Here is a 27,033-nt window from a genome sequence, read left to right on the forward strand (position 1 = left end):
TCGAACCCACCCCATGGGTTAGTTCCCCCAAAAAAGTTAGAAGAAGTGGTGTTTACTACACCAGAAAATCATGTGATGCTGTTTAAACAAAAAAGGAAAAAGGGGTCAGCATCAGTTCCATGTCAGCACCAGCCAATCTCTAGGCACCACATGAGTGGACGACCATGCTAAAGTGGCAAGGAGTGTTCCCCCTTATACTATATAGTTAATAATTTTACCTTTTCTCTACATTCCATCTTTTTCTTAACTAATACAAAAATGTGGCCTTCTTTGATTATTCTCTGCAATTTTTTTGTCGCACAAGATTGTCATATATTTTTGTGTTCTTATACTTTCTAATAATTTTTTTCTACAATTTTCTTGATGTAGTGTAGAGTCAACCAAATTCCAATTTCGAAGGTAGAGGAGTTTCAAGGTGAAACTTTTTTTCCATTTATTTTCATTTCGCCCCTTCTTCCCTTTTTCATATGAGTGAGAATACATTGTTAATTTATTGCTTAGTATTATCTCTTTTTGTTTCTTTCAGGTTTTTTTTGGTTTAATCTTCATACTGCTGCTTTACTTTGTTTTTGGTATTTTTTTTCCTTTTATTTATCTGCAAAAATGGGAAACATTCATACTTTTGTAATATAACTTTGTAAGGCAATTACACAGTACCATATCAATCCATTAGAGAATTTTGAGTCATGATTAATGAGGTAAGTCATTATTGTAAAGTATAAATCATATGCAAAATAGTTTGCAGTACCCTCTCCTATCATTTGGCGTCTTTTTTTATTTGCGGGGTTTATTACATTTGAATCATTTTTTTGGCATAGTTACTGAATTTTTTGTACTTTTTTTTTGGAGCAAAGTAAAAATTTTATTAAGATTGGCAATGAATTTACACACAAGATATCCTCAAGTAAATGTACACATCCTACCAGTAAGTATCACTCATTATATACCTTAACACAAGCAAGAATTAGGAATTCCATTGAAACTGGTATGCCCCAACTCTTCAACCTATCCATCATTCTATACTTATTATTAATAATTGTAATTGTCTATTATAGCTTCTTCTTTTTTTAGTGGCTGCATTCAAAGTATTATAGAGGGTGTCCATTTGCTTGCAGTTATCTGGTATTTGCTTACTGTTCTTTTGGGCCTTTTTTTTTTTTTTTACACTGATGATGTTCAAACGAATATGGTGATTGCTATTACTTGAGAGTCACTATATTTGCACAAAAGTGATTATTTCTTTACATACTTGTATGAGCAAATAACATAACTGTCATTTGTGTGTTTTTTTTGGGACAAAATCAGCTATCAATAAAACCATTCCTCGCCTTTAATTGCCTTCACAGGTTATTAGGCTTCTCAGTTTTTTCTCCTACTTTTTGTTTTGTGGCTGCAGTTTAGTACTTTGTCCTTAAAAAGTTTACTGCTATTTTAAGGCATCTGATTTATGAGCCTTTGTTCTGTATCTGGTTTTTTATGCTTATTCTGCAGATGAGAGCATGATAGCATTCTTATTGATATATGCTATGTATTTATAGAGTGTTGCGTGTCTACTATATATGTGCTGTGTCTTCATTGTTTATAGTTTAAGTTTTCAGTTAGTAATTTATTAAGTTTATCTCCTTGCAATACAGATGCGATAGGTGATGAAATAAAGGCATTTTAATGAAAGATTGGTTCTCAAGGTCATGGATGATAAGAAGGTAATAAGAAGTATTATCCAAGTTTTGAGCTATGTTAATTCAATTATGTTGATTAAAATTTTGTTTTTAGTACTTAAATTTGATTGGCCTTGTTAGAATTTTTGATGGTAATGAAATTAAAGTTTTTGTGTTCGACTTATGCATTCACGAATGGTTTCATTGCTTTCTGTTTGTTCATTGGAGATTTTGATGGTCTACAAATTGGAAATTTGAGTAATCCTGAGCTAGCTGATAGTATATCCATTAACAATCCTATATAGGATTGGATTTGACTTAGGATTTTGAGCTTGTGTTGACTTAAGAAGATCTTTTCATTGATATTTGACGGCTCTCTCTTAATTCTATTAATGGGTTTCAACTGAAGTCACATTTAAACTTTTTGTTTAATAGGGATCTAAGCAAATAATTGAAATTTTCTGTTTGAGAGAAAATAATACCTGTATAAGTCCTAAGCTATTTTGTTCATAGTGAAGGTAGTATGCTTTAAGTTCAAGTTGCATCATTCATATTTAATACACAAATAGTTGTATATGTTAACAATGTCATATAGACATGATTCTAGTACATTCCAAGAGTTGCTTCTTTACCTTTTTTTCTTATTCTAGATTTATCGAATCAATATGCATCTTTTCAACTTTCAAAGTTTCTTTCTTTCCCTTCTCTTGTTCAATCGTGTGTTTCATACTCCATACTTTTTTATTTTTGTGTAGTTGATCATTTGAATACGTTCATTTGATTATTTGAGGTACTATTTTTTATTCATTGTTTCGAAAGTTTTAGCTTTTTTGGTTGCAAATTTTGTCTCATGTTATTAGATCCTCTACTTTTTTGGCTTTTGTTTTATCTTTGATTTGTGTATTTTTTCCTTTTTGTTATATTACCTTGTGTTCATTTGACACATTAGCTTTGCTGAGATCTTGAATTAACTTCATTAGATTGCTTGAAAGTTGAAATTTTTAATTTTTACTCTTAATAGCTATTATATTATTGCTATATCATCTCTTTGATATTTTGATGTTTCATTTCAATGGCAGAATCTGCTTGTGATATGGAAGTATTGGTCTCCTTAATATTGAAGAAGACCAAGGACATCAGAATGTCTTTTTTTCGGTGTGTTGAAGGGAAGGACATTAGAATGTCAACCTTGTTGGAAGACATACATTATTTGAACTTGGTGCTTCTTTCATTTGGTATTGAAAGATAATATGAATATATGTACTCTAAAAAAAATGAATATATGCAAGAGTGGTTACTTATGCTTTAGACATGCATCATGATGAGAAATGGTTAAATCATGAGGGTCAAATGTGCAGTTTTTGCATAGTGGAGTTGAACTTTTGTTTATTTGTTATGAAGTTCACTGTTGTTAATAAAAATCATTTGTTTCTGGGAAGAAAAAGGTGGATCTTCATGATACAAGCAAGGCATGTGAAAAGCATACAAGTAGAGCATAGAGAAATAATTTTAATGATCTAGCAAGATTCTTGATGTACTTGATCAAAATCAAATTGTGTGTTCCTATCATTAATCGTGTTTCTTGTACTTTTTAGATTTGCACTAGTGCAATCATTACAAGTTGTTCAATTCTTTAAAAGACTTGCAATTTCATAAATTAATCAATTACATATATTTTTACCACTATATATATTTACTGCCTGGGCATGTTGAGAGGCTTTGGCGCGGTTTATGCCTCATAATTCTGTAATATGTTTAGTAAATTGAAGAAAGAAGTGGAAAGTTAAACAGGATTGTAAACAAATAAGCACGTGGCAGATCATTGAAAATAATGTACCACTAATATACAATTAAATATGAAATTGAACTAGATGCGTAACGATAGCTTCTAGTTGAATTGTTAAAGAGGTCCATTTGAAGTGAGGTGTTCCACTATATCTACAATATTGAGGCGAAAAATGAAGATGTGACAATATATGTGAAAATGCGATAAATAATTAATTTTAGACATATCATACCATAAAAAGAGGTGAACAAAAAAAGTAAAAATAATAAGGATTACTCGCATACTAGACCCAAATAGTCATATATTCAAAAAAGTTATGATAAAGGGCATACCTGAACCAAAAGATTTATTTGTAAAATGAAAGTAAAATAAGTAAAAATGATCGACTAATTTAGGGATTTGTCAGAAAGGAGGTGATTGAGGTGGGTGGGGATGGTAAAAGATAAACTAACACAACAGTTTGAATGTGAAGAAACAACGGAGTAAAAATTACATCTTAGTATTATTTAATTGTTAACCAACTACTCCTAGAGTAATTGGCCACCAAGAGAGATTTAAAACTTTACTTGAGTGTATGTCAAGAGATCAAATCTCTTGTCACACATTCTAAAATATCTAGAATTTCCTTTAAAAATATATTTAATTGTTGGGTGCTTTTATTATAGGGTTAATTCCACTTTGTCCCCCCAAACTTTGGACGATTACTCACTTTAGTCTCTAAACTTCAAAATGGGGCACTTAAGTCCCTAAACTTATAAATACCTCCCAATTAAGAAAAATTGTTGACAAAATCCTGAATGCCGTTGGTGGTCGAAGTGTCCCATTTTATAAGTTTAGGGATTTAAGTGTCCCATTTTATAAGTTTAGGGACTTAAGTGTCCCAATTTATAAGTTTTAGGGACTTAAGTGTCCCATTTTGAAGTTTAGGGATTGAAGTGGGTAATCGTCCAAAGTTTGGGGGGACAAAGTGGAATTAACCCTTTATTATATGTTATAGTTGATTGAATAGATCTAGTTTCAGAAGTTGGTATTGATGTTGAAAATTAAAAGTTACATATTCGATAATAAAATGTTCACCTCTGGGATATGAAAGTAAGTAGTATTGACTACAGGAGATAGAGGTACATTTGTTGAGTGAGTAATATTTGAGATTAAATAAAAAGTGAGAAAGAGGAAAAATGAAATACTGGCATAGGGCAAAAACATGTGTTGAGTGAGTAATATTTGAGAGAAAATAAAAAGTGAGAAAGAGGAAAAGGGAAATATTGGCATAGGGCAAAAACTGAATAGAGTAAGTAATAAAATGAGAATGAGAATCTAATTAAATACATTTATATGCCAAACTAACTGGATTTGGGATTTAGAAAAGTAATAACAAACAAGATGTATATGTCACAACAATGTTTGGAAAATAGGTTTGTTGTTATAAAACATATAGGGATGAGAAGTGATTCAACCTGAAAACTAGAATAAAGAAGCAAAAGCAATTACTAGAACAAGGTATAGAGCTTGCATTTGCTATAAATAGAGATGGCAATCTGTCTCAAGTTTTAATGGATTACCCATGCCCAAAGAGACATTAGCGGGATGGGTATTCTAATATTGAGGTTGGACTTGAAATGAGACTAACTTCATTTATACCCATGAATTGATGGGAATTCTTAGGAAACACTTGGGTATCCATTAGGGCCCAAACATCTCACCAAAAATTTAATTCACCTAAAAATTCTTCTTTCCCAAACGAATACATTTTTGTTGTTGCTACTGAAGATATGAGGAATAAAGCAGGATCATATGGTTAGAAATTCTTTTGTCTTCAAATTCTATTCTCCTTTCTCTTCTATATTGAAAGGGAAAGATCAAGATAGTAGTTCTAGATTGAGTTTTAACTTAGATTATCTAGTTACCTAGGCAAAATGATTTTGAAGAATTGTTGGCCATTAAGTGAAATAACATATAGGAAACCATATTATTTTTTACTTGTTCAAACTAATGCATTCAGGTTGATGTGTCTCTGCTGCATATGTAAAGGTTTAATGCAATTAAACCTTCATCGTTGCACCTTATTGTTGGGTTACAACTAATTTCACTAGCCATACTTTTGTACAGGCTCCAGTAGCATAAATACAATTCCATACAGTGGCGTTTCTTTATAATCATAAATACAAGTCTTTTTAAGTTTTTATAGGACTTATTTTTTCCCTTTGGCAAGTTCAAGTAATCAGCTTGTTTCCTCACTCGTATTTCATCCTTTTTCTTCTTTCTTTTGGCCTATTGATGTTTCTTTTTGATAATTTGAGCGACATCATCAGGGATAGACTTGCAGATTACAACACTATAATTTGGAAGTTTTAATAGATGTGCCTTCATTTTAGAGTATGATCCTGTAACTTTTTTGTTGCAATAGTGACAAGACCATACTTTATTCCCTCCCCCCCCCCAAAGATGGTGTACTTATAACTTTCACATGATTCCACAAAGGTTTGTCATCAAAATCAAATCTTTGTGATTTTTGTGGTCTAAAAGTTACTTTTTGCTTTCCCTTGATAGATGATGATGACATTGTATCTAACAAAACAAGCATGGGACAAAAGGAAAAAATATTATTGGTTGAAGAAGTTTACTAATTGAAAAGATAATTTGAAAGCCTTGAAACAATGATTTACCTAGAACATTTAGAAGCTATGTTTGTAAATTCTTGATTCTTCTTTTGATATTTCATTTGCTTCTCCTGTAACTATAATTGTTTGCCACCCTGCCCTGCTTTTGGTTCCTTTTCATTGAATGGTTTAGAGAAGAGGATGATTGTTGAATTTTGAAAAGTGATACTACAGCTAGGATGTCAAAAGATATCTTTGTTTTGTTTCTTTGAATTGGTAGCAGAATGAGTTTGGAAACTGGTGCTTATTGGGAATTTAGCACTGTGTAAACTGTAAAGTCATATTAAATGAATATCATATTATCACATGCTAACCTAATATGTTAATATATTATTGTATTCTCTTATACTGGTATCACATGCATGTAAGTTTACTAATAATACATGAATTATCATGATTATTTTAAGAGACTACATAATTTAATTTATTATGCACTTTTCTATAATTCACTATAATATATTATTGTATACTCATAATATGTATGTGCATGAAAAAACTTATAAATGTGCATGAAGAGTTGTATAATCAATTATGATCTTGAATAATATAATTAATTATACATTTTTCTTAATAATTGAGTTAATCATTTTAATGGAATTACAAATTGCTGAATGATTCTATATGATCTTGACAATAGAATTATATGTTGTTTAAGAATATACAAGTTTAATGATTCTTTGTGATCAATGATCATAGAGTTATACATTGCTTGTGATATTGATTATTACATATTGCGATTTCGGTAATGGTTATGCATTAATTAATGATATACCTCTTGATATGTATTTTAATCTTGACAGTAAATTGTATACTACATAATTCAAATATATATTTGTCCTGTGTTGTATTTTGGAAGGGATTTTAGTGATATGTATCCGAACCTGATACCTAAAATTGTACCTATATCTGGTACTCATACCCGAGTCCATGTAATGCGGTATCTAAATTTATCTTATATTTAATCCTTTCCAAATTTTTTTTTATAGAATTGACTTTTAAATTTTTTGAATGTCATTAACATTTTAACCAAAAAAGGAAAGGCTGAATTTTCTTGAACAAGATAAATAATTGAATTCCTTTTCATACACAACCAAATAAAACTTGTTTAATTACTAATTAATTTTCATTTGGACTAAGATTCAAAATATGGACTAGTATTCAATTCATTTTTTAATATAAATATCTTAAATTTGATTAGTTTATCAGTATCAAACATAAAAAGTTTGTTTATATTCTAGTTATTTTGTGATTTTCTTTATAAAAAGTCCAATGACTACTTTTTGTTTATTCAGAAACTCCAGCCATCATCTTTAGTTGAAATCAATTAACTTAGTCAATATTTTATTATGAAGCATAAAAATCCATTATAGTGAGTAGCCATATAATTAAATAAAAAAACTTCTTTAAGATATTTCAATTGTGTTTTCTTCTTTCATTTTTTGAGTTGTTGGTTTAAATTGATCAGACACTAAATCGTTTTTGAAAAACTCAGCTGACGTTTTAATGATATCATTAACTCATGCGGTAGCACTAAAAAAAGCTCGCAATTCGTGTTTGTAACAGTCCCACCTTCCCCTAGGGCGTACCCTAAGGGTTAGCGAACTGCCTGCCTAACTCTCGTCAGGACTACTAAGTCACACACATGAAGGCCAAACCGTTCCGAATCCCAATCAAGTACAAGTAACTTTATATAACCCTAGAGAATGTACATTCCCAATCAAATATACCACATAGACATGATTAAACACTTTTATATACACACGTTGGTAAATTTACAAACCAAAAGGGAACATTTGATCAAGTTACATTTAGGGTTTTCCAACTACAGAGGAGCTATACAAAAGAATATCTATACTAACTCAATTCATTCTTCAAAACATCATAGTCCAAAATATGGTTCCCTATAAGGAAAACAAAGGCAACGGGGTGAGCTTTCGCCCAATGAGGTACCATCGCAACACGTATTCAAAAATCACAAAGGTACAATTGTACTCAATCCGACTATAGCCACCAAACAAAGAGTAATAAATACCACATGTAAACAGGGAGTAAAAGGATACAGACGGCTCTCAAGAGCCATTTTCCTCCGTTGCAGTACTTGATTCCCAACTCGTTGATTCTTCGTCAACACTTGAAGAACAAACATGACCATAGACCCCACTTTACCTCAAGTCCGTCCACCACACATACCCCTTACCGCGCCCGAATACCAAACAGAACAGTATTTATAATACTCGAGTATACCAGAATCCAAAGTCTCAATACCCAAAGATACCCAGAAACTAGGGGTGGCAATTTTCGACACGACCTGAAAACCCGACACGAACCTAACACGAAATTAATGGGTTTGGGTTTAGATTTTGAGAAATCGGATCAGAATCGGGTCAGACCCGCCAGACCCGAAAACAAAACAGGTCAAAATCGGGTTAACACGGGTTGATCCACTAACCTGATTTTAAAATAAAAATAAATAAATAAATATTAAAAAAGTATATAAAAACTTAATAGTAAATAACTAAATATAATATACCAAATAGGCAAATATCACTTATCAGTTATCAGTTATCACTACGCAGGCAGAAACAAAAATCACGCCGGCCCTAAATCTTTCTTCCCCTTTTCAGCTATTCTCCTCAAAAATTCTAAACGCAGCTTTTCTCCTCCAAAAAGTCTAAGCGCAAAGGCAAAACCAGGCGTCCCTTCGAGTGTTCCTCAGAACCCCTCATCAGGTTGGTCCGATTCTCCCTTGCTTCGTTTGATTATTTAATTTATCTTATTAATTTCGATGAGAGGATCAAGATCATGATAACTCTTCTGAAATGTTACATATTTAGTCAAGACTTCCTTTACTAGTGTTGGATCTGTCAGAGTCACCCTCGGATATCGTCCAATCCACATGAAAGAATTTTTTCCTGCAAACATATATATTTCCAGACCATTAATATGCGTCAATTTTCACACACATACACACTAGGGGAGAAAAAGAAAAAAAAAACCATGGGTTTGGAGAGTTTTGTAGACATCAGGCATCATGCGTTTTATGATATTATCTCCAAGCTGAATAGGCTTGTACAAAGTTTCCTTGAGTAATTTATCATTTTCATGCTGGTCTCCTCGCAATAGCCTATAGGGATTCCCTTTGAAGCCTTGTTCTCTGAGGATTTTCTCAAGCCTCTTTGACTTCAACCAATAGACTTTGACCATCCCATAAAACCAGTAGATGACATAACCTAGCAATCCCAATAAAGGTAATAACTTGAAACTCGAGACTTCCATTGTTTCAGGAGGAAGGACTCTAGCTTTCTTTCTTGGGTAGGAAAGAAAGAAAAATGATAGAAAACTGTGCAACTTAAGCATATGATTGAGGACATTTAACTATTTTTTTGGTAGTATATATTCCATATACAAGACAAAATTATTGGCTCTTAAAAAAAAGAAATAATTTTGCTCTTAAAATGTCTCTAATCTTGCTAGTATACACGTTGTTAATGTTGAAAAGATTATTTGTTTTTTATTCCTTCAATTTTTTTGAAACTCTTAAATAAATTTGTTTATTTTAGATTCTCAAGAAAATAATTAGATTAGGTTTTCTGTAAATAGATACTTGTTGAAGCTCCTACTGGAATTTTATAATTATTTTGTGCGGACATGGTTATGGCCTGGTGGCTGCAAATATATAGATGACCAAATGAGTAGACCAGACCTACTTGGCATGATTAACAGCTTTTAATCAGTTTGTTCATCTTGATGATTAACAGATGGATATAAGTATGACATATCCAAATTCAGTCACTATTGAAGAAAATAGTGATACCGGGAGCAGTAGTGATAGCATCAAGGAAACAGGCCACACCAACCAGCAACCTCAATGCCCGGAGACTAGTGCAATTGGAAAAAAGAAGTTACCTCCAAAAGCTATTATTGATGTGCCTGGCAAGAAGAGGAGATTAACATCAGAAGTTTGGGATTATTTCAACTTTATTCCCAAAAAGGATCCAAATGAAGAGTTAAAGTGCAAATGCAAGAAATGTGGGAATGAATATTCTGCTGAGAGTAAAAGTGGGACAGGTAATTTGTATCGACATATAAAGAAGTGTTTGAAAATGACAACAAAGGACATTGGGCAGTACCTAATCACTTCTGACAAAGGTGCTTTAGGCACACGAAATGTACAATTCAGTCAAGATAAATTCAGAGAATTATTTGTGCATGCTATAGTAAGACATGAACTGCCATTTTCATTCGTGGAGTATAAAAAATGTTCTTACATATTTGGAACCCCAAATTAAACATATCACTAGGAACACAGCCAAGTCGGATATTAAAAAATTGCATGCAAGAGAAATTAATAGACTTGGTAGTGAATTGCGTGGATGTCCTAGTCGAATATGTTTAACTTCTGATGCATGGACATCTATTGTTACTGATGGATATTTAAGTTTGACTGCACATTTCATTGATAGCAATTGGCTGCTACAGAAAAAAAATTTGAATTTTTCTTATATGCCTCCTCCTCATAATGGTGTTGCCTTGGCAGAAAAAATTTACAGCTTGGCTAGTAGTTGGGGTATTGAAAAGAAATTATTTTCCATCACATTAGACAATGCTTCTGCAAATGATTCTTGTGTTGCAATACTTAAGAATCAGCTTAAGTCGAAAAATTCTTTGGTTTGTGATGGTATGTTGTTTAATGTGCACTGTTGTGCACATATTCTCAACTTGATTGTGCAAGATGGTTTGAAAGAAATTGATAAATCTGTGGAGTTAATAAGAGAATGTGTCAAATATGTCAAGGGTTCTCAAACAAGGAAGTTAAGGTTCACCGAATGTATAACACAGACTTCTCTTGATTCCAAGAAAGCTTTAGTTCAAGATATTCCTACTAGGTGGAACTCCACATATAGGATGCTGTCCAGTGCACTTTATTATCGCCTTGCATTTGGTCACTTACAACTAAGTGATTCAAATTTCCGATGTTGTCCATCTCTTGAAGAATGGGAAAGAGTTGAAAAAATTTGTGGCTTTCTTCAAGTTTTCTACGAGGCAACTAATGCTTTTTCAGGGTCCAAGTATCCAACTAGTAACTTGTACTTTCCTCAAGTTTTTAAAATTCAATTGAAGCTGTCTGAGGAGTGCAATAGTTCAGATGATTTTATGAGGAGGATTGGTTCCCAAATGTTTGTGAAGTTTAATAAATATTGGTCCGAGTTCAATCTCTTGTTGGCAATTGCTGTGGTATTTGATCCTCAGTATAAATTTTAATTTATTGAATTTAGTTATAATAAGTTGTATGGCCCGGGGTCTAATGAATTAGTCAAGATCAGAAATGCACTTTTTGATGTCTATAATGAGTATGTGAAGACTTTCAACATACCCGGTGCATCGTCTTCATGCTCTCGAGGCAGCAATGAAGTATATTCTCATGGATCCAAGGACCAAGAAGACAACCAATCATTTGATGTTTTAAAGGTATGAAAATTAAAATTTTGTAACTTTATTGCGTTCTAAAATTATTATTGTGATGATGATTTTTAACTATTTTGTTTTATTATCGTATCTAATATATCTCTGTTTGTAACTTATGTAGGAATTTGATCAATTTGACACTTTTGAATTTGTCTCTAGTGCACAAAAAAGCCAATTGGAATTGTATTTAGATGAGCCAAGAGCTAAACGATCCTCACATATTATTGTTCTTGATTATTGGAAAGCTCAACAATTCCGATTTCCAGATTTGAGTAAATTGGCAAGGGACATTCTATGTGTTCCAGTATCGACCGTTGCTTCTGAATCTGCATTTAGCCTTGGTGGTAGAATTTTGGATCAATTTCGTAGTTCACTTTCACCCCAAATTGTTGAGGCTTTAGTTTGCACTAAGGACTGGTTGTTTGGAGATAAAAGTGAAGGTAAATACAGATTTTTTTTACATATTTTACTGTTCTGATATTGTTACTCATATATTTTTTTTTCATTCTTATAATGTAGGATCTCTAAATATGAATTTGGATGATTTAACTCAAAATATCATGTCTCTCAATATCAACAAGGATGAGATTGATACAACAATAATTGAGGATTCAAATTCTAATGTTGTTAATCTCTAATCCATGATACTTGATGCATGGTAAGTTAATTTTTAAATTTGATTAAAAATATTTTGTAAGATTTAATACGTGGTTTAATATCCAAGTAATTCTTTCTTTCTCTTTGGTGTTGATCATGATTCTTCTAGCTGGAGTGGTTGCTATGAATGTTGCTTGGAGGGCGCAAATTATGAATGTTGTTGTTGCTGAAGATGAGGGCAGGACATTGGTTGACCTTGGAACACCACTTTTGTCATGATTTAATATTATGTGAAATTGTAATATATTGACTCTAAACTTGTAACTTTGGTTGGCAGCCTTTTGTTTAGATTGTTCTAGTTGAATTTGTTTGACTTGTGTGAAGTTGGAGCTATTAAATTTGACTTGTGTTCTGCCCTCATGCTATGAATGTTGCTTGGAGGACGCAAATTATGAATGCTGTTGTTGGCTTGTTGCTGATGATGAGGGCAGAACATTGGTTGGCCTTGAAACACTACTTTTGTCATGATTTATCATGTGAATTGTATTATATTGACTCTAAACTTGTAATTTTGGTTGGCAGCCTTTGTTTTGATTGTTTTAGTTGAATTTGTTTGATTTGTGTGAAGTTGGAGCTGTTAAATTTGGATAGATGATGTATTACATTATTTTTACTCTTGTGATGTCTTAATTTAGTTTAGAATTGATTCTATTAAAAATCACAGCCGATTAATCAGTAAATGAGAAGTAAATTTCAGGTCGTTTCGGGTCAACCCGCTTGACCCGCCAACCTGAAACTATCGGGTTCAGGTCAGCATACCTGACCCGTCACGGGTTGACGGGTCGGGTTCGGGTCAATAGATTTTTTGACGGGTCGGGTCCAACCTGATTTAGATCTGATTGCCACCCCTACCAGAAACAGTCCCCATGGCTTGTCAATTTTTCTCGACCAAACCCTTGTTGGCTCGATTCAATTGACTACCAATGAGGTTGAGCTCAAATTTAATAGTAAAGGTCGTTGGATACACGTCCAAACGACACCAGTTCAGGCACAATCAAGAGATTCCAAGTGATACAGTAAACAGTCAAATAAGCAATAGAGAACGAGCGTGATAAAGTACACCCTCGTCTCATCCAGAACAAATAGAGATTACAGTCATTCAAATCACAGATTTCAAGTACACATGAAGCAAGGAAGCAACAATTATGTGAGTGATACACTCACCAGTTCAAATAAAGTTAACTTTATACGTTTCCTCCCGAGGTACGCCTTGAGTCGCCGGCACGTCCTACGAACAACCAAGAAAACAATTGAGACTCGATTACGAATCGTTTACCTATTCAATAAACTACTAATGCAAGGCCAAATAGAACTTGGAAGTGAAATTAAGCAACAATTGGTGCCAAAGGTTTAGACAACCCCAAAGTCTCTCATTTCCACTCAAAAGCAACCCAACTCAAAGGAATCACATAGACTCAAAAATTGGACAGCACTTCCCCTTAGATTTCCTTACTTTTCCACCCTACAAACAAACACCAACTTGAACCCAAATCCACCACAATTGCACATACAACACATAAGTTATAAGCCACACCTAATTAGGGTCACAATACCCTTCAATCTTAGCCAATTAAGAGCTCTAAAACCAACCATAATAAAGCCCTAAATTCAAAACCCTAAGCTGAAATTTAACTACACAAGTTGAAATTTTTCGTAGGTGAGTGAAACTAGCACATATAAGCTCAATATTACACATAACAAATCTATCAATCCATGGCAAATGCTTAAGCATCAAATAAAGGCAGAAAATTCACCAAAAATCTGAAATTTCCCATGTCACCACTTTCTCCATGAAATTTTTCCATAAAACTACAAAACTCACAACTCTAAACCACTAATTAATAATTAATTGAAGTAAAGAGGAAGTTTTTGGCAAGATACCCTAAAACCCCAGGAAAATTGGTAGCTTAGTGCTTTTCCTTCCAAAACCACTCCACCAACCTCTTTAATCCTTCCTAGCAAGGAACTTATATGGAGTAATTTGAGATTTTAACGGTTGGAACTCAAGATTTGGACAAGAAATTGAAGAACAAAGTGAAGTCTCTCTCTTGGTTTTTTTCTCTCTCAATGGCCGGCCAAGATGCAAGAAAATGAGGATGATTTTTCGTCAAATTTGTATTTAGTAAAGGTGGAAGAAAGTTGGTCAAAGTCTAACGTCCATTGATTTCATGACACTTGTCATTTCCTATGCTTAATCTCATCCTTTTGTCTGTCAAAGGTTAATCTATCTAACTAATCTCTAATTGTCCCTTAACACCTTATAAATAATATCCCTTTATGCAAAACTTCACATAATCATCCAAATGTATCGCACTTTACGCACTAGCGGGTTCCATGTCCCATAAGTACTACTAACGTCACATAAACTAACTTGTACTAGGAAAATGATTTAAAAACTATACTTACTCATAAAAATATTTAGGAATTTAGTCTAATAAAGAAAAATATAGAAAATGTATGTAAGGGAATAAAATAATGACTAGAAAATAAGAAAATTTTCGGGTCCTCACAGTGTTAGTGAGATCAAAGAGAAAATACATGGTAATGCGGTTGGTTTTCATTAAATAAAGACATTTTTTATATAAAAATATTTTCAAATCTTGTTAACATCTAATTGTTGGATTTAATATATCAAACGAATAATAAAATAAAAGCACATATTAATTATCATATTATTTCATGGCTGAGCACAATCAAAGCCTTGTTAAGACTGAATTAATTGTGCATCTTGGAAACTGGCATTATGTTTAAGCACAATTAAAGTAATGGCTGGTCCTGGAAATTGGAATTAGTTAGAAGACGTAATTTATTATACAAGTGGAAGAGATTACGGTGAAGTGTTATAGTCACCTATAAGTGACTGGCTTCTGGTAACCTTACAATATGTATTAAAACAAAAAAGCAAAAAGCCATATTTTTTATCTAATGAATATGCTAGTAACCTCTAAAGGATCACCAATACATAACTTTACAAAAATTTTGTATCCTCCCTTGTTATTTGCGTTGGGAACAAATGACGAGTCCGTGTAACACAAGTATAAAGTGTATTTATTTTTAATAAAAAGTTGAATCAAATGTGCAATTAGGTTGAAAAGAACCATAGGCCGAGGGGTTGAAATTATATTAAAAAAGTGCAAAATTGTAAAGATATTAAGTTATTTGTTGAAAAAGATAATAAAGTCAAAATACCAGAATTTAATTGCAAAATAAATATCATATTATCAAATCCTATACTCCTCGTCACGCAATCAAATCTCTAAACTTGTATTTGAATATCCAACTTATCTTGGAAATTTCACCACTTGAATTGATGGTGATAGCCCACCAATTCTCCTTTGACCTTTTTAGATCTCTCTGATATAGAGTAAAAGCGTAGCACTCTCGCGTCGAAAAAAATTAGGTGCGGCCCACCCCATCTACAGAATCGAAACAGAGCGCCTCTTCTCCTATTAACAAAAAAAAGGCCACTCTTCCTGCTCCTCTTAGATGCCATCGTTACAAAATCTCCTCCTCTCTTGCCATAGAAAGAGAATCAACAGCCAGCCCGTACTTATTAAGCGAAAATACAGTAGGTATGGTGAGTATTTTTCTTTTCAATTCTCTAGCAGCCTTCTTCTTCTTTCTTTCTTTCTTTTTTTCTCTTTCACTCTCTTCACATCTCATGGGACTTCTTCTCCATGTCTCCTCCTTTGCCATCAACATCAGATCTTGCACATCTTTCTTACAACAGTCAACGTATCCAAAAATTGTTCACCATATCAGGTATGGATTCCGCACCCGTACCCGTGTCGACATAGGGTTCTTCTTTTTGCTACCCCTCGCTATTTAGTTTCTGTGGTCAAGTTTTGTCATTTGCTGCCAAATTCATTTGTGAACTGTTTATGAGCTCTTGATGTAACCCAAAATGCTGCACGAGTTCTTGGTGCTGACTAGTCCCCAAAAAGATTTTCCTAGAATTTAACAATTTTCCTTTGATGGATGAAAGCTTTATTATTCGAAAGGATAATAACATACTATTCTGTGATTTAGCTCCATTTGCATTTTTCTTTATGGACTACTATATTCTGAGAGGTTTTGAAAACTGATTGGTTCTGCCAGAAAATTTTATAGCTAAGCAATTGTTTAAGTCTACTGGTAGATACTAAATCTTGTTTAGATATGAACACAGTATCTGATACATGTTATCCTATAATTATGCATTCTGAAGAACACTTTTGCTAATGTTTCACATACTATGGATTCTAGAAATAGAGCATGAAAAGGACGAGGGATGACATGGAGATTGTGTGGCAAACTCCAGCAAACCCGCCAGACCGCCATGACTACATCCTTCGTGATGGTAATTGCTTCTATTTGACATTCAAATTCAGCAACTTGTCTCCCAAGTTCAGCGGTTTCAATTTTTTTTCTCTGCAGGCATACGATATGTTAGACCCTACTATTTTGAGTTCATCTCGCATGTGAGTGTTATATCTTTCTACCTTGTATATCAAAAGAATCTCCCCTTTTTTTACCTCAAACAAACTTTGTCTTATAGAGAACATTCGTGTGGTTTGCAGGTAAAAAATAGATGGGCAAACAAGACCATTGTTGATCTGTTCACAGAAGAATTTAAAGGACGACCTCGTGATTACTATGTAGGATTGCCTTTTGTCCTTTTATTTTTTGTCCAACTATCATCTTTTGCAAGTCTTATGTAGTTTGTATCCATCAGTATTTGGTTTCTAATTTCCATGAATGATGGTTTTTTACATGGTGCATAGTAATTTATGTATTAATGCATGGAATTGATACTGTAGGTTAGACATGGTCAATTTTGTACACAATGGTGTGCTTGTTACAAACATATTGTTATTCAGCCTTTTTTTTTTCTTTTTGGATTTTTGGCTGATAAAAACATAGGTATCTGCTGTTAAAGCTGGGCGAATTCAAGTTGATGGACGGATGGTGCCTATTTCTTATGTGGTTCAACCATCGCAGAAAATAAGCCATTTCTTGCACAGGTAAGTTTTGCCTAGCTTTGCCACCTTGCTTGTTGGTTAATTTTCTGCCTGTTCTGTCATGCTTTTAAAAAGGTTTGGCTTTTTGCTTATTATGCATAAATATTCTTTTGTTGTTTATAAGAGTTTGTGCATATTGAATTTTTTCTTGGAACTTAACCAATTTATGTCACGGAGGATGTAGGCATGAACCACCTGTGATGGCGTGGGATATAGAGATTCTACATAAGGAAGCAGAAGTTTTAACTGTTTCTAAGCCTGCATCTGTTCCTGTAAGTTACTTAAGAGTCGAATGTGTTGGTTCTCTGCCACTGATTTAGTCCCCTTGTTTTATGAACCTATTCACTCACACACTTTCTTTGTTGGCAGAGTGAGAGTTTGATGTATGAACTAGGGCTGCAAACGAGTTGAGTTTTGGTCTAATCGAGTCGAGTCGAGTTTCGACTCAATTTTACTCGAGCCCGAGCTCGGGCTCGAGCCTACTTGAGCTTAAAAAATAAAAAATGATTATTTTATTTTTAAACAATAAATAAAATAGAAACTTTTTTTTAACAAATAATAAAATATTAGAGATATGTATATGTAATTTCACTATTAAAATAAAATAAAAAATATATTTATATAATCGAGTGGCTCGCGAGCTAACGAGCTAAGTTTTCTGTGCTTGAGTTCGAGCTCGAGTCGAGCTTTGACCGAGCCGGCTCACGAGCACTTGCGAGCGGCTTGACTCGTTTGCAACCCTAGATGTATCCTCATCTTCTATTCGTGTGACATGCTCATTTAACAACCTGTGACATGCTTAATAGTTTATCTCAGTTCAGTCCTCAATTAGTTTGATGTGAATTGGTCATTAAATGAATTTTTTAAACCACATCCTTTGATTGTCTCTGAGCTTAAATATGCTTCTGCTTTAAAGATTCTTTATCTTTGCAGACAAGTCTGTTGATATCCTTGTCCAATTCTCTGTATGTTGTGCCACACCTTTTTCCACATAAATGCTGCAGATGGTAAACTATAACTTTTGGCACTATATCTAGTTTGTTTCTTGGCACTGGTTCTCAACTTTGTAAGTTCACCCACCAGGATGAGTTCATACCTGATGTTGGTTTTTAATAGAGTTAAGTTGCACTAAACCTGTGTGTTTCCTTTCTCTTTGTTTCTATATTCTGGTCTCTGCTGCATAAGTCATGCAAACTGCATTTACTTTATTTGGTTTTCCCTTATCAAAAGAAGATCTGGTCACATATGAGTACAGTTAACAGTATGGTGGCCACCTGTTTTTGTTTAAAGTTTGTCCAGTATCACCTGGAAGATATCTGCTTTTTGCTGTTTGGAAGCACATACATCCTAAGCATTTAATGGGAGATCATGGAAATAAATGCAGGAAAATATCTTACAGTGGCTAATATATGTGGAAAAATCAGCCCATATACATTTGATTGTCAGCCTATTTGCTATATATACCATGATTTGTTATAGATGGGCTTTGCTTTCTCTTAAAATTATAATTTAATGACTTAAAGGAGGATATCCGGCATTATTCGGAAAAAAAAAGAGAGAAAGGAAACATTTCTTGAATTTGGAAGAATATTAATCCCATGAAGACCTGCTGTATGGATATTCTTTATTCAGTGGTATTATCTAAGTGCATGCGCAATGAAGCATCATTAGATGCCTAGACCTAACCTTTAAGCTACCTATAATTATGTAGGTGCATCCATGTGGGCAATATCGTAAAAACACAGTTGTTGGAATCCTTCAGGCAGAGCATGGCTTGGCGCCATTATTTCGTATCCAACTTCTTCTTTGGGAGCTTTATGCACCCGCTGCTGATTCTCCAAAGCTTTCTTGGTTTAGCAATTATGAACTAAGTGATAAGTAACATGTCCCTTGCATCCCGGTGCAGCTTTGCAGGGCACTGATTTGTTTGCACGGTGTTTCTTTAACTTCAGATATCAGCAATTCATCGTCTTGATCGCCTGGTCTCCGGACTCCTTATTTTGGCAAGAAGTGCTTCTAGGGCTGACCTTTTTAGGCAACAGGTGGGTTGAAGTGTTTAATTGTATGATTCACTTTCTAGTGATATGAAAACTTTTCCTTTTAGTGTAAGGCTACGGTTAAGTATAAAATCAGTGCGTAATATGTATTATTTGAGCATCTCTGTTTTGCCTGTAAGTGGTGCATTCATAATTTGCTTTTTTGTTCTACTTCCACTCAATGGTAGCATGAAAGTGGATAACCAAGGTAGGGTAGGCCCCTTTTGGTTTTACAGAAAATTCCTATTAGTTATTAGTTGTGTTATAATTTTCCATCCGAATCTGTACTTTCCATGCAATTGTTTAGTAGGAGTTGTCTCTTATAGTTGCACTGTCCACAAATGTTTATGTATAGATTGTTTATTGCTTCACTACTCTTGGATGGATCTACCTGCCTGTCTAAAACAAGACAATTTATGTTAAAGCATGTTTGATATGGCTATGGTCAACATTGCTGCTACAAGTCTACATTCAAAATCTGAGCACAAAAAATATCTTGATCAACCAGTTCAGCTTACCCTTTTGGTGAAGAACTCCAACCATGGATCTTGCGTGCAGCCTTATGCTTGGTAGTCCATTTCATGGCTTTCCATTGCCAAGTGCTATCAAAAAAATGAAATGCTTTTTCTGTGATGATGTAAATTCTATGGAAAAAAAAAATCATGATTTTGCTTGTTGAGTTTATCATTTTCATTGTAAGGGTTTATGGTCTTCTTTTAGTACTAAAAGCATGAACAGATATAAGGAGAGAGGGAAATTTGTAATAGCAGGAAATTGCATATAGAATCTATTACAACAGCATGACCTCCCATATCCGAATAAACTTTGCAACATGTTGATTCTTCCTTATGATTATCTCTTGTATTTTTTTTATTATTCTATATAGCACTGCTGCTGCCAACTTCTTGAGAGATTAACTTTCCTTTACACTGGTTATAGAAGGTTGCATTAATTTTGGTGGTACTCTTGATTCTTTTTTGAGAAACCACAAATCAATCTTGAATGATTAATTTTTTTCTGTACGGTTTTCAAAATTTCCTGTAAATTGGTTTTTGCATTAATTGCATTTCCACAATGTTATCAAGTCAGGACTCATATTTTTCTAGTCAAAGTGTCTTATAAGTTAATCACTGTGTCTACATAATTAAAATATGGAAAGATATACATTTTTCTCGAATTTACTGGTTGTAATAATGTTTTGGTTCAAAATAATGCTAGAGTACATTGAAAGCTGTTGAAGATCACTTTGGAGAGTTCTGAGGTGCTTCTCTATTGGAGTTTGCTTCTGCATCATAGATGTCTTTTGTAAATTGCCAGTCTCGTACTCACTTTGGGTGTTCATTGGTTTGAAATATGTTTTGTTTGAGCTTGTTAATTATGGCTTGAGACATAATATAATTCAACCTTCTTCTGGGAGTATGATTATTTATTGTATGTTGGCACAGGATACATATCAATAAATCACCAGTAAAAGACTTTCTTCCTCTTTAATTCTTTGGGAAAGTCTCATTTTCTTGTTGTATTAGTAATCTTATTGGAAAGGCTTAAATGCATGTGAGAAATTTCAATTTGGGCTCTTGCCATGAGTCTATTTATCTTCACTTGGAAGCACATAGAGTTATGGCGTTACTTGTGAGCGTAGTTTGCGTAGGAAAGAGAAAAGAACTCTTTTTTTTTTGTTTTGTTTTGTTTGGTTTTGGAGTTTGGAGAGAAAAATGAGAATAAAGGACTAGAAGTGTGTTTTACAATTTTTTTTTTTTTGGTTTGTTTATCTTTCTCTGTGACTATCTTGATGTTTGTTTGATGGGCAAAATGGCATTGTTTAGAATTTTAAATTAAGTCAAAATTCTTATCCTGTCTTCCTGATACTGGGAAGAAAATGAGGGACAAAAATTTAGCCCGTTTGGAATTGGAGAAATTTCAATATTTTCCAAGCCTTCTTTATCTTAGAAAAGTGCTTCTTTATTTTATCATGGGTTAATTACATTTCCCTTCCTTGAGGTTTGGACATATTACTAAAGAAACCTTGTAGTTTGGCAAAATAACAAAGAACCCCTAACAATAACATCCGTTAATTTGGTCTAATGGAGCTGGTTAAAAGTCCAAAATGCTATTCCTAGAACTGGGAATTATCAAAACATCTGTAAAATGCTAAAACACTCCTCTCCCACTGTGATGGCTTTACCCAATAATCACACCTGCTTTCCTTCCTCTCCTGCTCACCATGAAAAAGATTGTAAACAATTCTTTCTCAACAAAGATGTTACAATAGGAAAAACACAAAAGAGATAACCCAATTGGATTTGCTCCAATCATGGTTAAAATTCATAGTGCAGAAACCAAAGTCTGCAAAAGCATCTGTAAATTTTCAGGTGAACCATACATGGTTTGGGACCTCTTCATCTACACCCAAAAGCCACCTGTAATACCATCAGATCAATCTCCTTAATTTGCCTCCAATTGGTTAGCCATTAGTTTGTTAAAAAAAACCCATGAAATATGCCCCCTCTCTCGCGAAATTTTATTTTCAACAAATACCACAAAGTTGGTCCTCTCTCTTGTATGAATATGATCTTCCATCAGTAGAATCAAGAGGAAATTATAATTTGTATAGATTTGGTTTGTAAGGAGATTTTGTAGGGTAGTTTTATTTGGTAGAATTTGAAGGAAGTTGCTTTGCTAATTTTTGGTTGATGTTCTTAAAGGTAGGGACGGAGTTATGGACTTAAGGAGATTGGGAAGGGTTTGTGGAGGGTGGGCAAGGATGAAGTTTGGTGCTGGAATTTGTGGAGGAACGATGCTATGCTATGTGGGGAATGGGGAATTGGGGAAAAATGAAGAATATAAAAGAAGAGAACTCTGTGGAGGATATTTTGGGATTATCAAGATTTATTTCAGCTGACATCAGTGTTCTCTTTAACGCCTGAAGACGGCAGGGAAAATTTGATAAACCTTTTAACAATCGAAGGAGTTGACTGTTATCTGGTCAAACCACAAGGTTTATTTGGTAATATGGCTATACCTCAGGGGAGGTAAATGTAATTAACCCTTTTATCATTGACCTAAACCTGGGCGTATGAGGCCTTCTTTCTTTGTTTTGCTTCTGAGATGGATGATATCAGATTCTGAATTTTTTTTTTTTTGCTTTATTTTCTATCCAACTTATATTCCTAAATGAGAGATATTCTTTATTCTCTCTCTAAAACTTTTCTTCATTCAAATAAGTGTTAATTTCATTTTCATTCTAACTGATAAATTAATGGCCTCAGTGGAATTGTCAAACCTTAGGCATGCATTGCAGAAACCTGATTCACTGTTGTTTATAAGTTGGACTATTTTCTTCTTGGTGGTCTGTACTTAATGTTCTTCAACTTATTGTCCTAATATGGAGCCTGTTTTGTAGATTGAATCAGGCATGGTGCAGAAACAGTACATAGCTAGGGTAGATGGAGTGTTTCCTGAGGATGAGGTACTTTATTTTTTTGTTTGACATTAGAATTTGGTGGTGTTTTTCTTGTTTTAAGTGCTTGCTTGTGTCTATGATGTCATTCTAAACAGCAAGTTGTGGATGCTAACGTGAATTATAATGCTCGAGAAGGGATGAGCACAGTGGAGGTACGTATATGTGTTAGCTAATTAGTTTTATGGAGCTATCTTACCTATCCATACTTGAATTAGATCTAGCTAAATTCTTGTGCATCATGTGGCATGTTTGTTATTCTCTTCTGACTTTAAGGACCTTGAGATATTGTTTGTTCTTTTGGGCAAGTTACATGCAAAACTTCTGTTGTCTACAGAATGGAAGAGCTTTGTTTAAAATAATTGGATTATTTCACCACCACATGGGGTGAAAGAACTTCTGTCCTAGGATGTAGAAAAGCTCCTTTCTTTTGTACTGTTTTCCTGCAAGAAATTTGTCGAAATGTCTTAGTTAAATTTTCCTTTTCTGTTTAGCTTTCTACTTATCTCATCCTCTCTGCATTTCATCCCCCTTAGACACAAGAAAAGACATGAAACATGGTAAGTGAAGTGCAAGCATGCGGGTGGGCGTAAGAGAGAGAGAAAGACAATACCTGCTACTGCTAGATCTTCAGCATGAAGAAATTGGGTGTTTTCATTTTCTTATGGCTTTATTTGGGACATTAGGTGTTTTTATTATCAACCCATCAGAGCTTTAGTTTTGTTTTAACGGTGATGTACCACTAAAAGGATTTTCAAAAAAATCTTTTTGTTGGGTTAGTATCTATACTCAAAAGTTGTATTATGGATTTGTTTTGAACTTGATGCTCTTTCAGGTAATTTTGAATATGAAGCTTTGATTTCATCATGTCCTTTTTGAAAACAGAATATTGCTCATATGACTTTTATTTCCTAATATTGGTCTAAGAATGCTTCAGATGTGTTCCAATAGCCTTGCCCAATGGCCTTGAAAGTGTCTTGGTTGTTTGAAGCATTGAATTTTGACATCATTTTGTCGCCTATACCTGAAAAATGTTGTTTTGCAGTTCCTCTCAGTTTTCAGTATGCAAGTTTTTTAAAGAATACCATTAAAATACATGGGATAAACCATTAAAGACCACTCTTAGTTTTTATGGTGAGGTCCCAGAGTTACTGTGCATTTGATTGCTTTTATTGTAGACTACCAGAGAGACATTTATGCATGCACTAATTTAATCTCTTTTCTGCTGAGTGCATCTTCCATTAGTCCAGATTAAACTGTTGAAAATATAAAGTATTACATTTTTGGGATTGATTTTTTGCCAACTTGTACTTTGTATACCTATGTGATTTACTTTGACATCAAGTACTATACTCAGGTAAAGCCTGGTCATGCAGGTAGGAGATGATTATATAAATGGAAATGCTTCAGCTAAGGGGAAGTCTGCTTGCACCAAATTTACTCGGATCAATACCAATGGGAGTCATAGCATAGTCCTGTGTGAACCTATCACTGGTAGAACACATCAGGTAAACTGCTTCCTGTTTTCAAGGACTTCTTGAGTTTGTTTAGATTGGCTCAATCAACTGGTTGCCTCTTTAAGTTTGTCTAATTTTGACATCTTTATCTTTTGTTAATCACTTTCTTGCTTTGGATTGCCTTCATTCCTCTTGTTAATAGTTAAACTTGATGAAAAGCGAATTTTCTTTACCGTGTTCCGAATTGGTTATTTACAAGGTGATGTTCGAAAATTTGTTGAAGATTTGCAGACACGAGAAATAGACAGGCAAAAATAGCAATATAAACCTGCATAAAAGTTATCGGAGAAGGTTTCTAGGGTGTTATTTTCCAAGAAATTCCAAGAATTGTAGTTGAATAGCATAATAAGAGGGTGTGCTGAGCAGTATATACCCAATTTACTTTGGCTAGAGTGGCCACATCCTTGCAGACGAAGAAAAGCAACTATACTCATGAACAAGCTAACACTGCGAACAAAGAAGTAGCTGAATACCTTAAGAATAGTAGAACATTGACTTAGGTTACTGCATCACATGTTTTCCTTTACAAATTGGTTGGCAGTACTCTCAAATTGTAGCCATGGGATTCTAATCATACCGCTGGACTCTGTTTGGGCATAAAAATGAAAATGTATTTGGGAAAAATGCACCAATCGTCCCTCACTTATTATTGATGTAAAATTTTAGTCCCTTGGAATCAAAACAAGCGATTTTGGTCCCTACCAAATAAAAAAGGCTCGCTTTTGGTTCTTGGTCAACTTTCTGGTGAAATTTTGGCCGAAATTTTGTTCCCTTGTTTGCGGATTATTAGGTTCAAATTTCTCATGGGTCTTGATCTTTAGGATCCTAGAAATGATTGGATGTAATTTAATTACTACTTTGTTCGAGTCTTATGGAGAAAATAGAGTAGGAAATTTGGAGTTTTGGATTTCTCACTTGATCCTTTGATTTATGTTTATGTGATGATTTTTGTTTGATTTGAAGTTTAGGATATGTTTGAAATGATTTGGGAACTTGATGGATGTCAAAATCCAGTTTTAAGATTTGTTGAAATAACTTTCAATGAGTTAGACCAGAAAATCTGCAAAACCAAATGGGAAGGTGATGGGATCTGACAGAATCCGGCCAAAATTCAAGCAGAAAGTTGAGCAGGGACCAAAAGAGAGCGTTTTATATTTGTTAAGGACTAAAATAGTTCATTTGGATTCTGAGGGATTAAAATTTCACATGAATAATATGTGAGAGATGATTGGTGTAATTTTCCCTATGTATTTTGACAATGTTGTAACTAGATCTGATTGAATTTCACATATTCCCATTTTCTGTTACAGATACGGGTCCACCTGCAATGTACAGGTCATCCTATAGCAAATGACATGCTTTACCTGTCTAAATCAGTCACCAAGCGCTCATCTGAGGGCTTAGGTGCAGATAGAGCTGCCGCTAAGTCAAACCTCTCAGTAGATCAAAGTTCTCATCAAAATCATAAAGATGAAGCAGACAATGTCTCTGAGGAAGATTTCAGGATTGATCCCATGTGTACTAATTGTCCAAATTTGGCTCCAAAAGGGTAAGAAACATTGCTTGATGACATGTTCTTCTAGGGAAAGAATAATGATTATGGGTGAATCCATATCTGCTTGCATCTTTCAATTGAAGATTTTCTAAATATTCTCTCTGAAAATGATAACATCGTAATTAAAACTGAACGGAAAGCATCATAATCCAAATTGTTGCAGTGCTTCCTTTTGTTACTTAGCTTTTGAGCACGAGTCAAAGCAGAAACAGAAAACAAAGGAAAATGTGAGAGAGTAAAGAGAATGAAGCACAAACTGACAATACTGGTAATATAGAAATACTGAATGTGTTCGTGACAAGAAGAAGAATAACAGGTAACCATTGCAAAGATGCCACATTGTTCAACAACACACCAATTTTGGGTACGAGTAATTTCAGATTACGAAACTTTATGTCTTGTACTTAACTGGAAAGAAAAAGTGTGTTTTCCGGAAATAGTGAGTAAAGCTTAATAGGATGTGACTCTTAACAGTCTGGACCTGTGTTTAGTCTAGATTCACTGAGATGTGGACTCTCCTAATGAATCAGCATTATGTGATGAAGACTAGCTTACTGATATATGGTGACAGCCCTGAGTTGCATACCTTACAGGATATCGGTATAGGTAGGGTCATAAGTATCTGAATTCCATGTGGGGAAATATAAATTTCCTTCCAAGAATCTAATTTAGCTAATAAGAGTGTATGGAAGTACAAGGGCATGCCTTATTCAGTTTCATCATTCAATGCATATTAGATGGTTTAACATCATTCTTAACTTGGTTGAGTTTGGTGAATCCCTTGTTGCATTTTTTTTTTTTGGGGTTCCCTAGGTTGAAGAGATCTTTCCCGTAGTTAATTCAGCGATTATTACTGCCTGAAAGTTTTGTTGGATTTTTAGTTGCTTTACCTTCGCTTTGCACATATATTCAGATATGATGGACACGAAGAGGGTTTATGGCTACATTGCATAAAGTATACTGGTCCGGACTGGGTGTATGAATGTCCATATCCAGACTGGGCATTTCTTGGCTAATCTCTTCCATTTTCTGCACTCAGCCGTAACAAAAACTTGTCTCCAGTGAAAAGTGCAGGCTCTTTGTCAGATGATCTATATTGCTTGTTATACATATGATAATAACTTTTTCATTGAGTTCGAACCTGACCATGTTGGAGATACATTTGCGAGAAATGCAAAGTTGAAGCAATTTTGTTGATTGCAGATCTTACTATATATATACTAGCAACGTTGGTGAAA

The 27,033-nt window shown here is 34.1% G+C and overlaps 2 protein-coding genes across 5 annotated transcripts; both read left to right on the plus strand.

Annotated features, from left to right (window-relative positions):
- Positions 1-10,607: 10,607 nt before the first annotated feature.
- On the plus strand, positions 10,608-12,446 carry LOC140006836 (zinc finger BED domain-containing protein RICESLEEPER 2-like). The gene is made up of 4 exons (XM_072049499.1): positions 10,608-11,281; positions 11,381-11,573; positions 11,692-12,010; positions 12,337-12,446. The coding sequence occupies exons 1-4, from the start codon at positions 10,608-10,610 to the stop codon at positions 12,444-12,446; spliced, it is 1,296 nt and encodes a 431-aa protein (XP_071905600.1).
- Positions 12,447-15,608: 3,162 nt separating this feature from the next.
- On the plus strand, positions 15,609-27,033 carry LOC113722734 (RNA pseudouridine synthase 7-like). 4 transcript variants are annotated; one of them, XM_072048330.1, is made up of 14 exons: positions 15,610-15,799; positions 15,933-15,989; positions 16,473-16,566; positions 16,644-16,687; positions 16,787-16,864; positions 17,130-17,230; positions 17,412-17,499; positions 18,939-19,017; positions 19,187-19,269; positions 22,667-22,732; positions 22,822-22,878; positions 24,100-24,231; positions 25,551-25,789; positions 26,709-27,033. In XM_072048330.1, exons 3-14 carry the CDS (start codon positions 16,482-16,484, stop codon positions 26,809-26,811), a joined length of 1,155 nt encoding a protein of 384 aa, XP_071904431.1. In that variant the 5' UTR covers positions 15,610-15,799; positions 15,933-15,989; positions 16,473-16,481; the 3' UTR covers positions 26,812-27,033. The 4 variants fall into 4 exon arrangements, with proteins under 4 accessions (XP_071904433.1, XP_071904431.1, XP_071904432.1 ...); XM_072048329.1 differs by having other exon boundaries at positions 15,611-15,804; XM_072048332.1 differs by lacking the exon at positions 17,412-17,499 and having other exon boundaries at positions 15,609-15,799; positions 19,180-19,269.

The sequence above is a fragment of the Coffea arabica genome, chromosome 5e (genome assembly GCF_036785885.1).
Source record: "Coffea arabica cultivar ET-39 chromosome 5e, Coffea Arabica ET-39 HiFi, whole genome shotgun sequence".
Classification (NCBI taxonomy): Eukaryota; Viridiplantae; Streptophyta; class Magnoliopsida; order Gentianales; family Rubiaceae; genus Coffea; species Coffea arabica.

Excerpts from the sequence above, each read along its gene's own strand:
- LOC140006836 (XM_072049499.1), top strand. The coding sequence starts at position 10,608 with ATGCCTCCTCCTCATAATGGTGTTGCCTTGGCAGAAAAAATTTACAGC. Across the intron at positions 11,574-11,691 it reads AATCATTTGATGTTTTAAAG|GAATTTGATCAATTTGACAC; the intron begins GTATGAAAATTA and ends TAACTTATGTAG. Across the intron at positions 12,011-12,336 it reads GTTTGGAGATAAAAGTGAAG|CTGGAGTGGTTGCTATGAAT; the intron begins GTAAATACAGAT and ends TGATTCTTCTAG.
- LOC113722734 (XM_072048330.1), top strand. The coding sequence starts at position 16,482 with ATGAAAAGGACGAGGGATGACATGGAGATTGTGTGGCAAACTCCAGCA. Across the intron at positions 22,733-22,821 it reads GAGTGTTTCCTGAGGATGAG|CAAGTTGTGGATGCTAACGT; the intron begins GTACTTTATTTT and ends CATTCTAAACAG. Across the intron at positions 24,232-25,550 it reads TCACTGGTAGAACACATCAG|ATACGGGTCCACCTGCAATG; the intron begins GTAAACTGCTTC and ends TTTCTGTTACAG.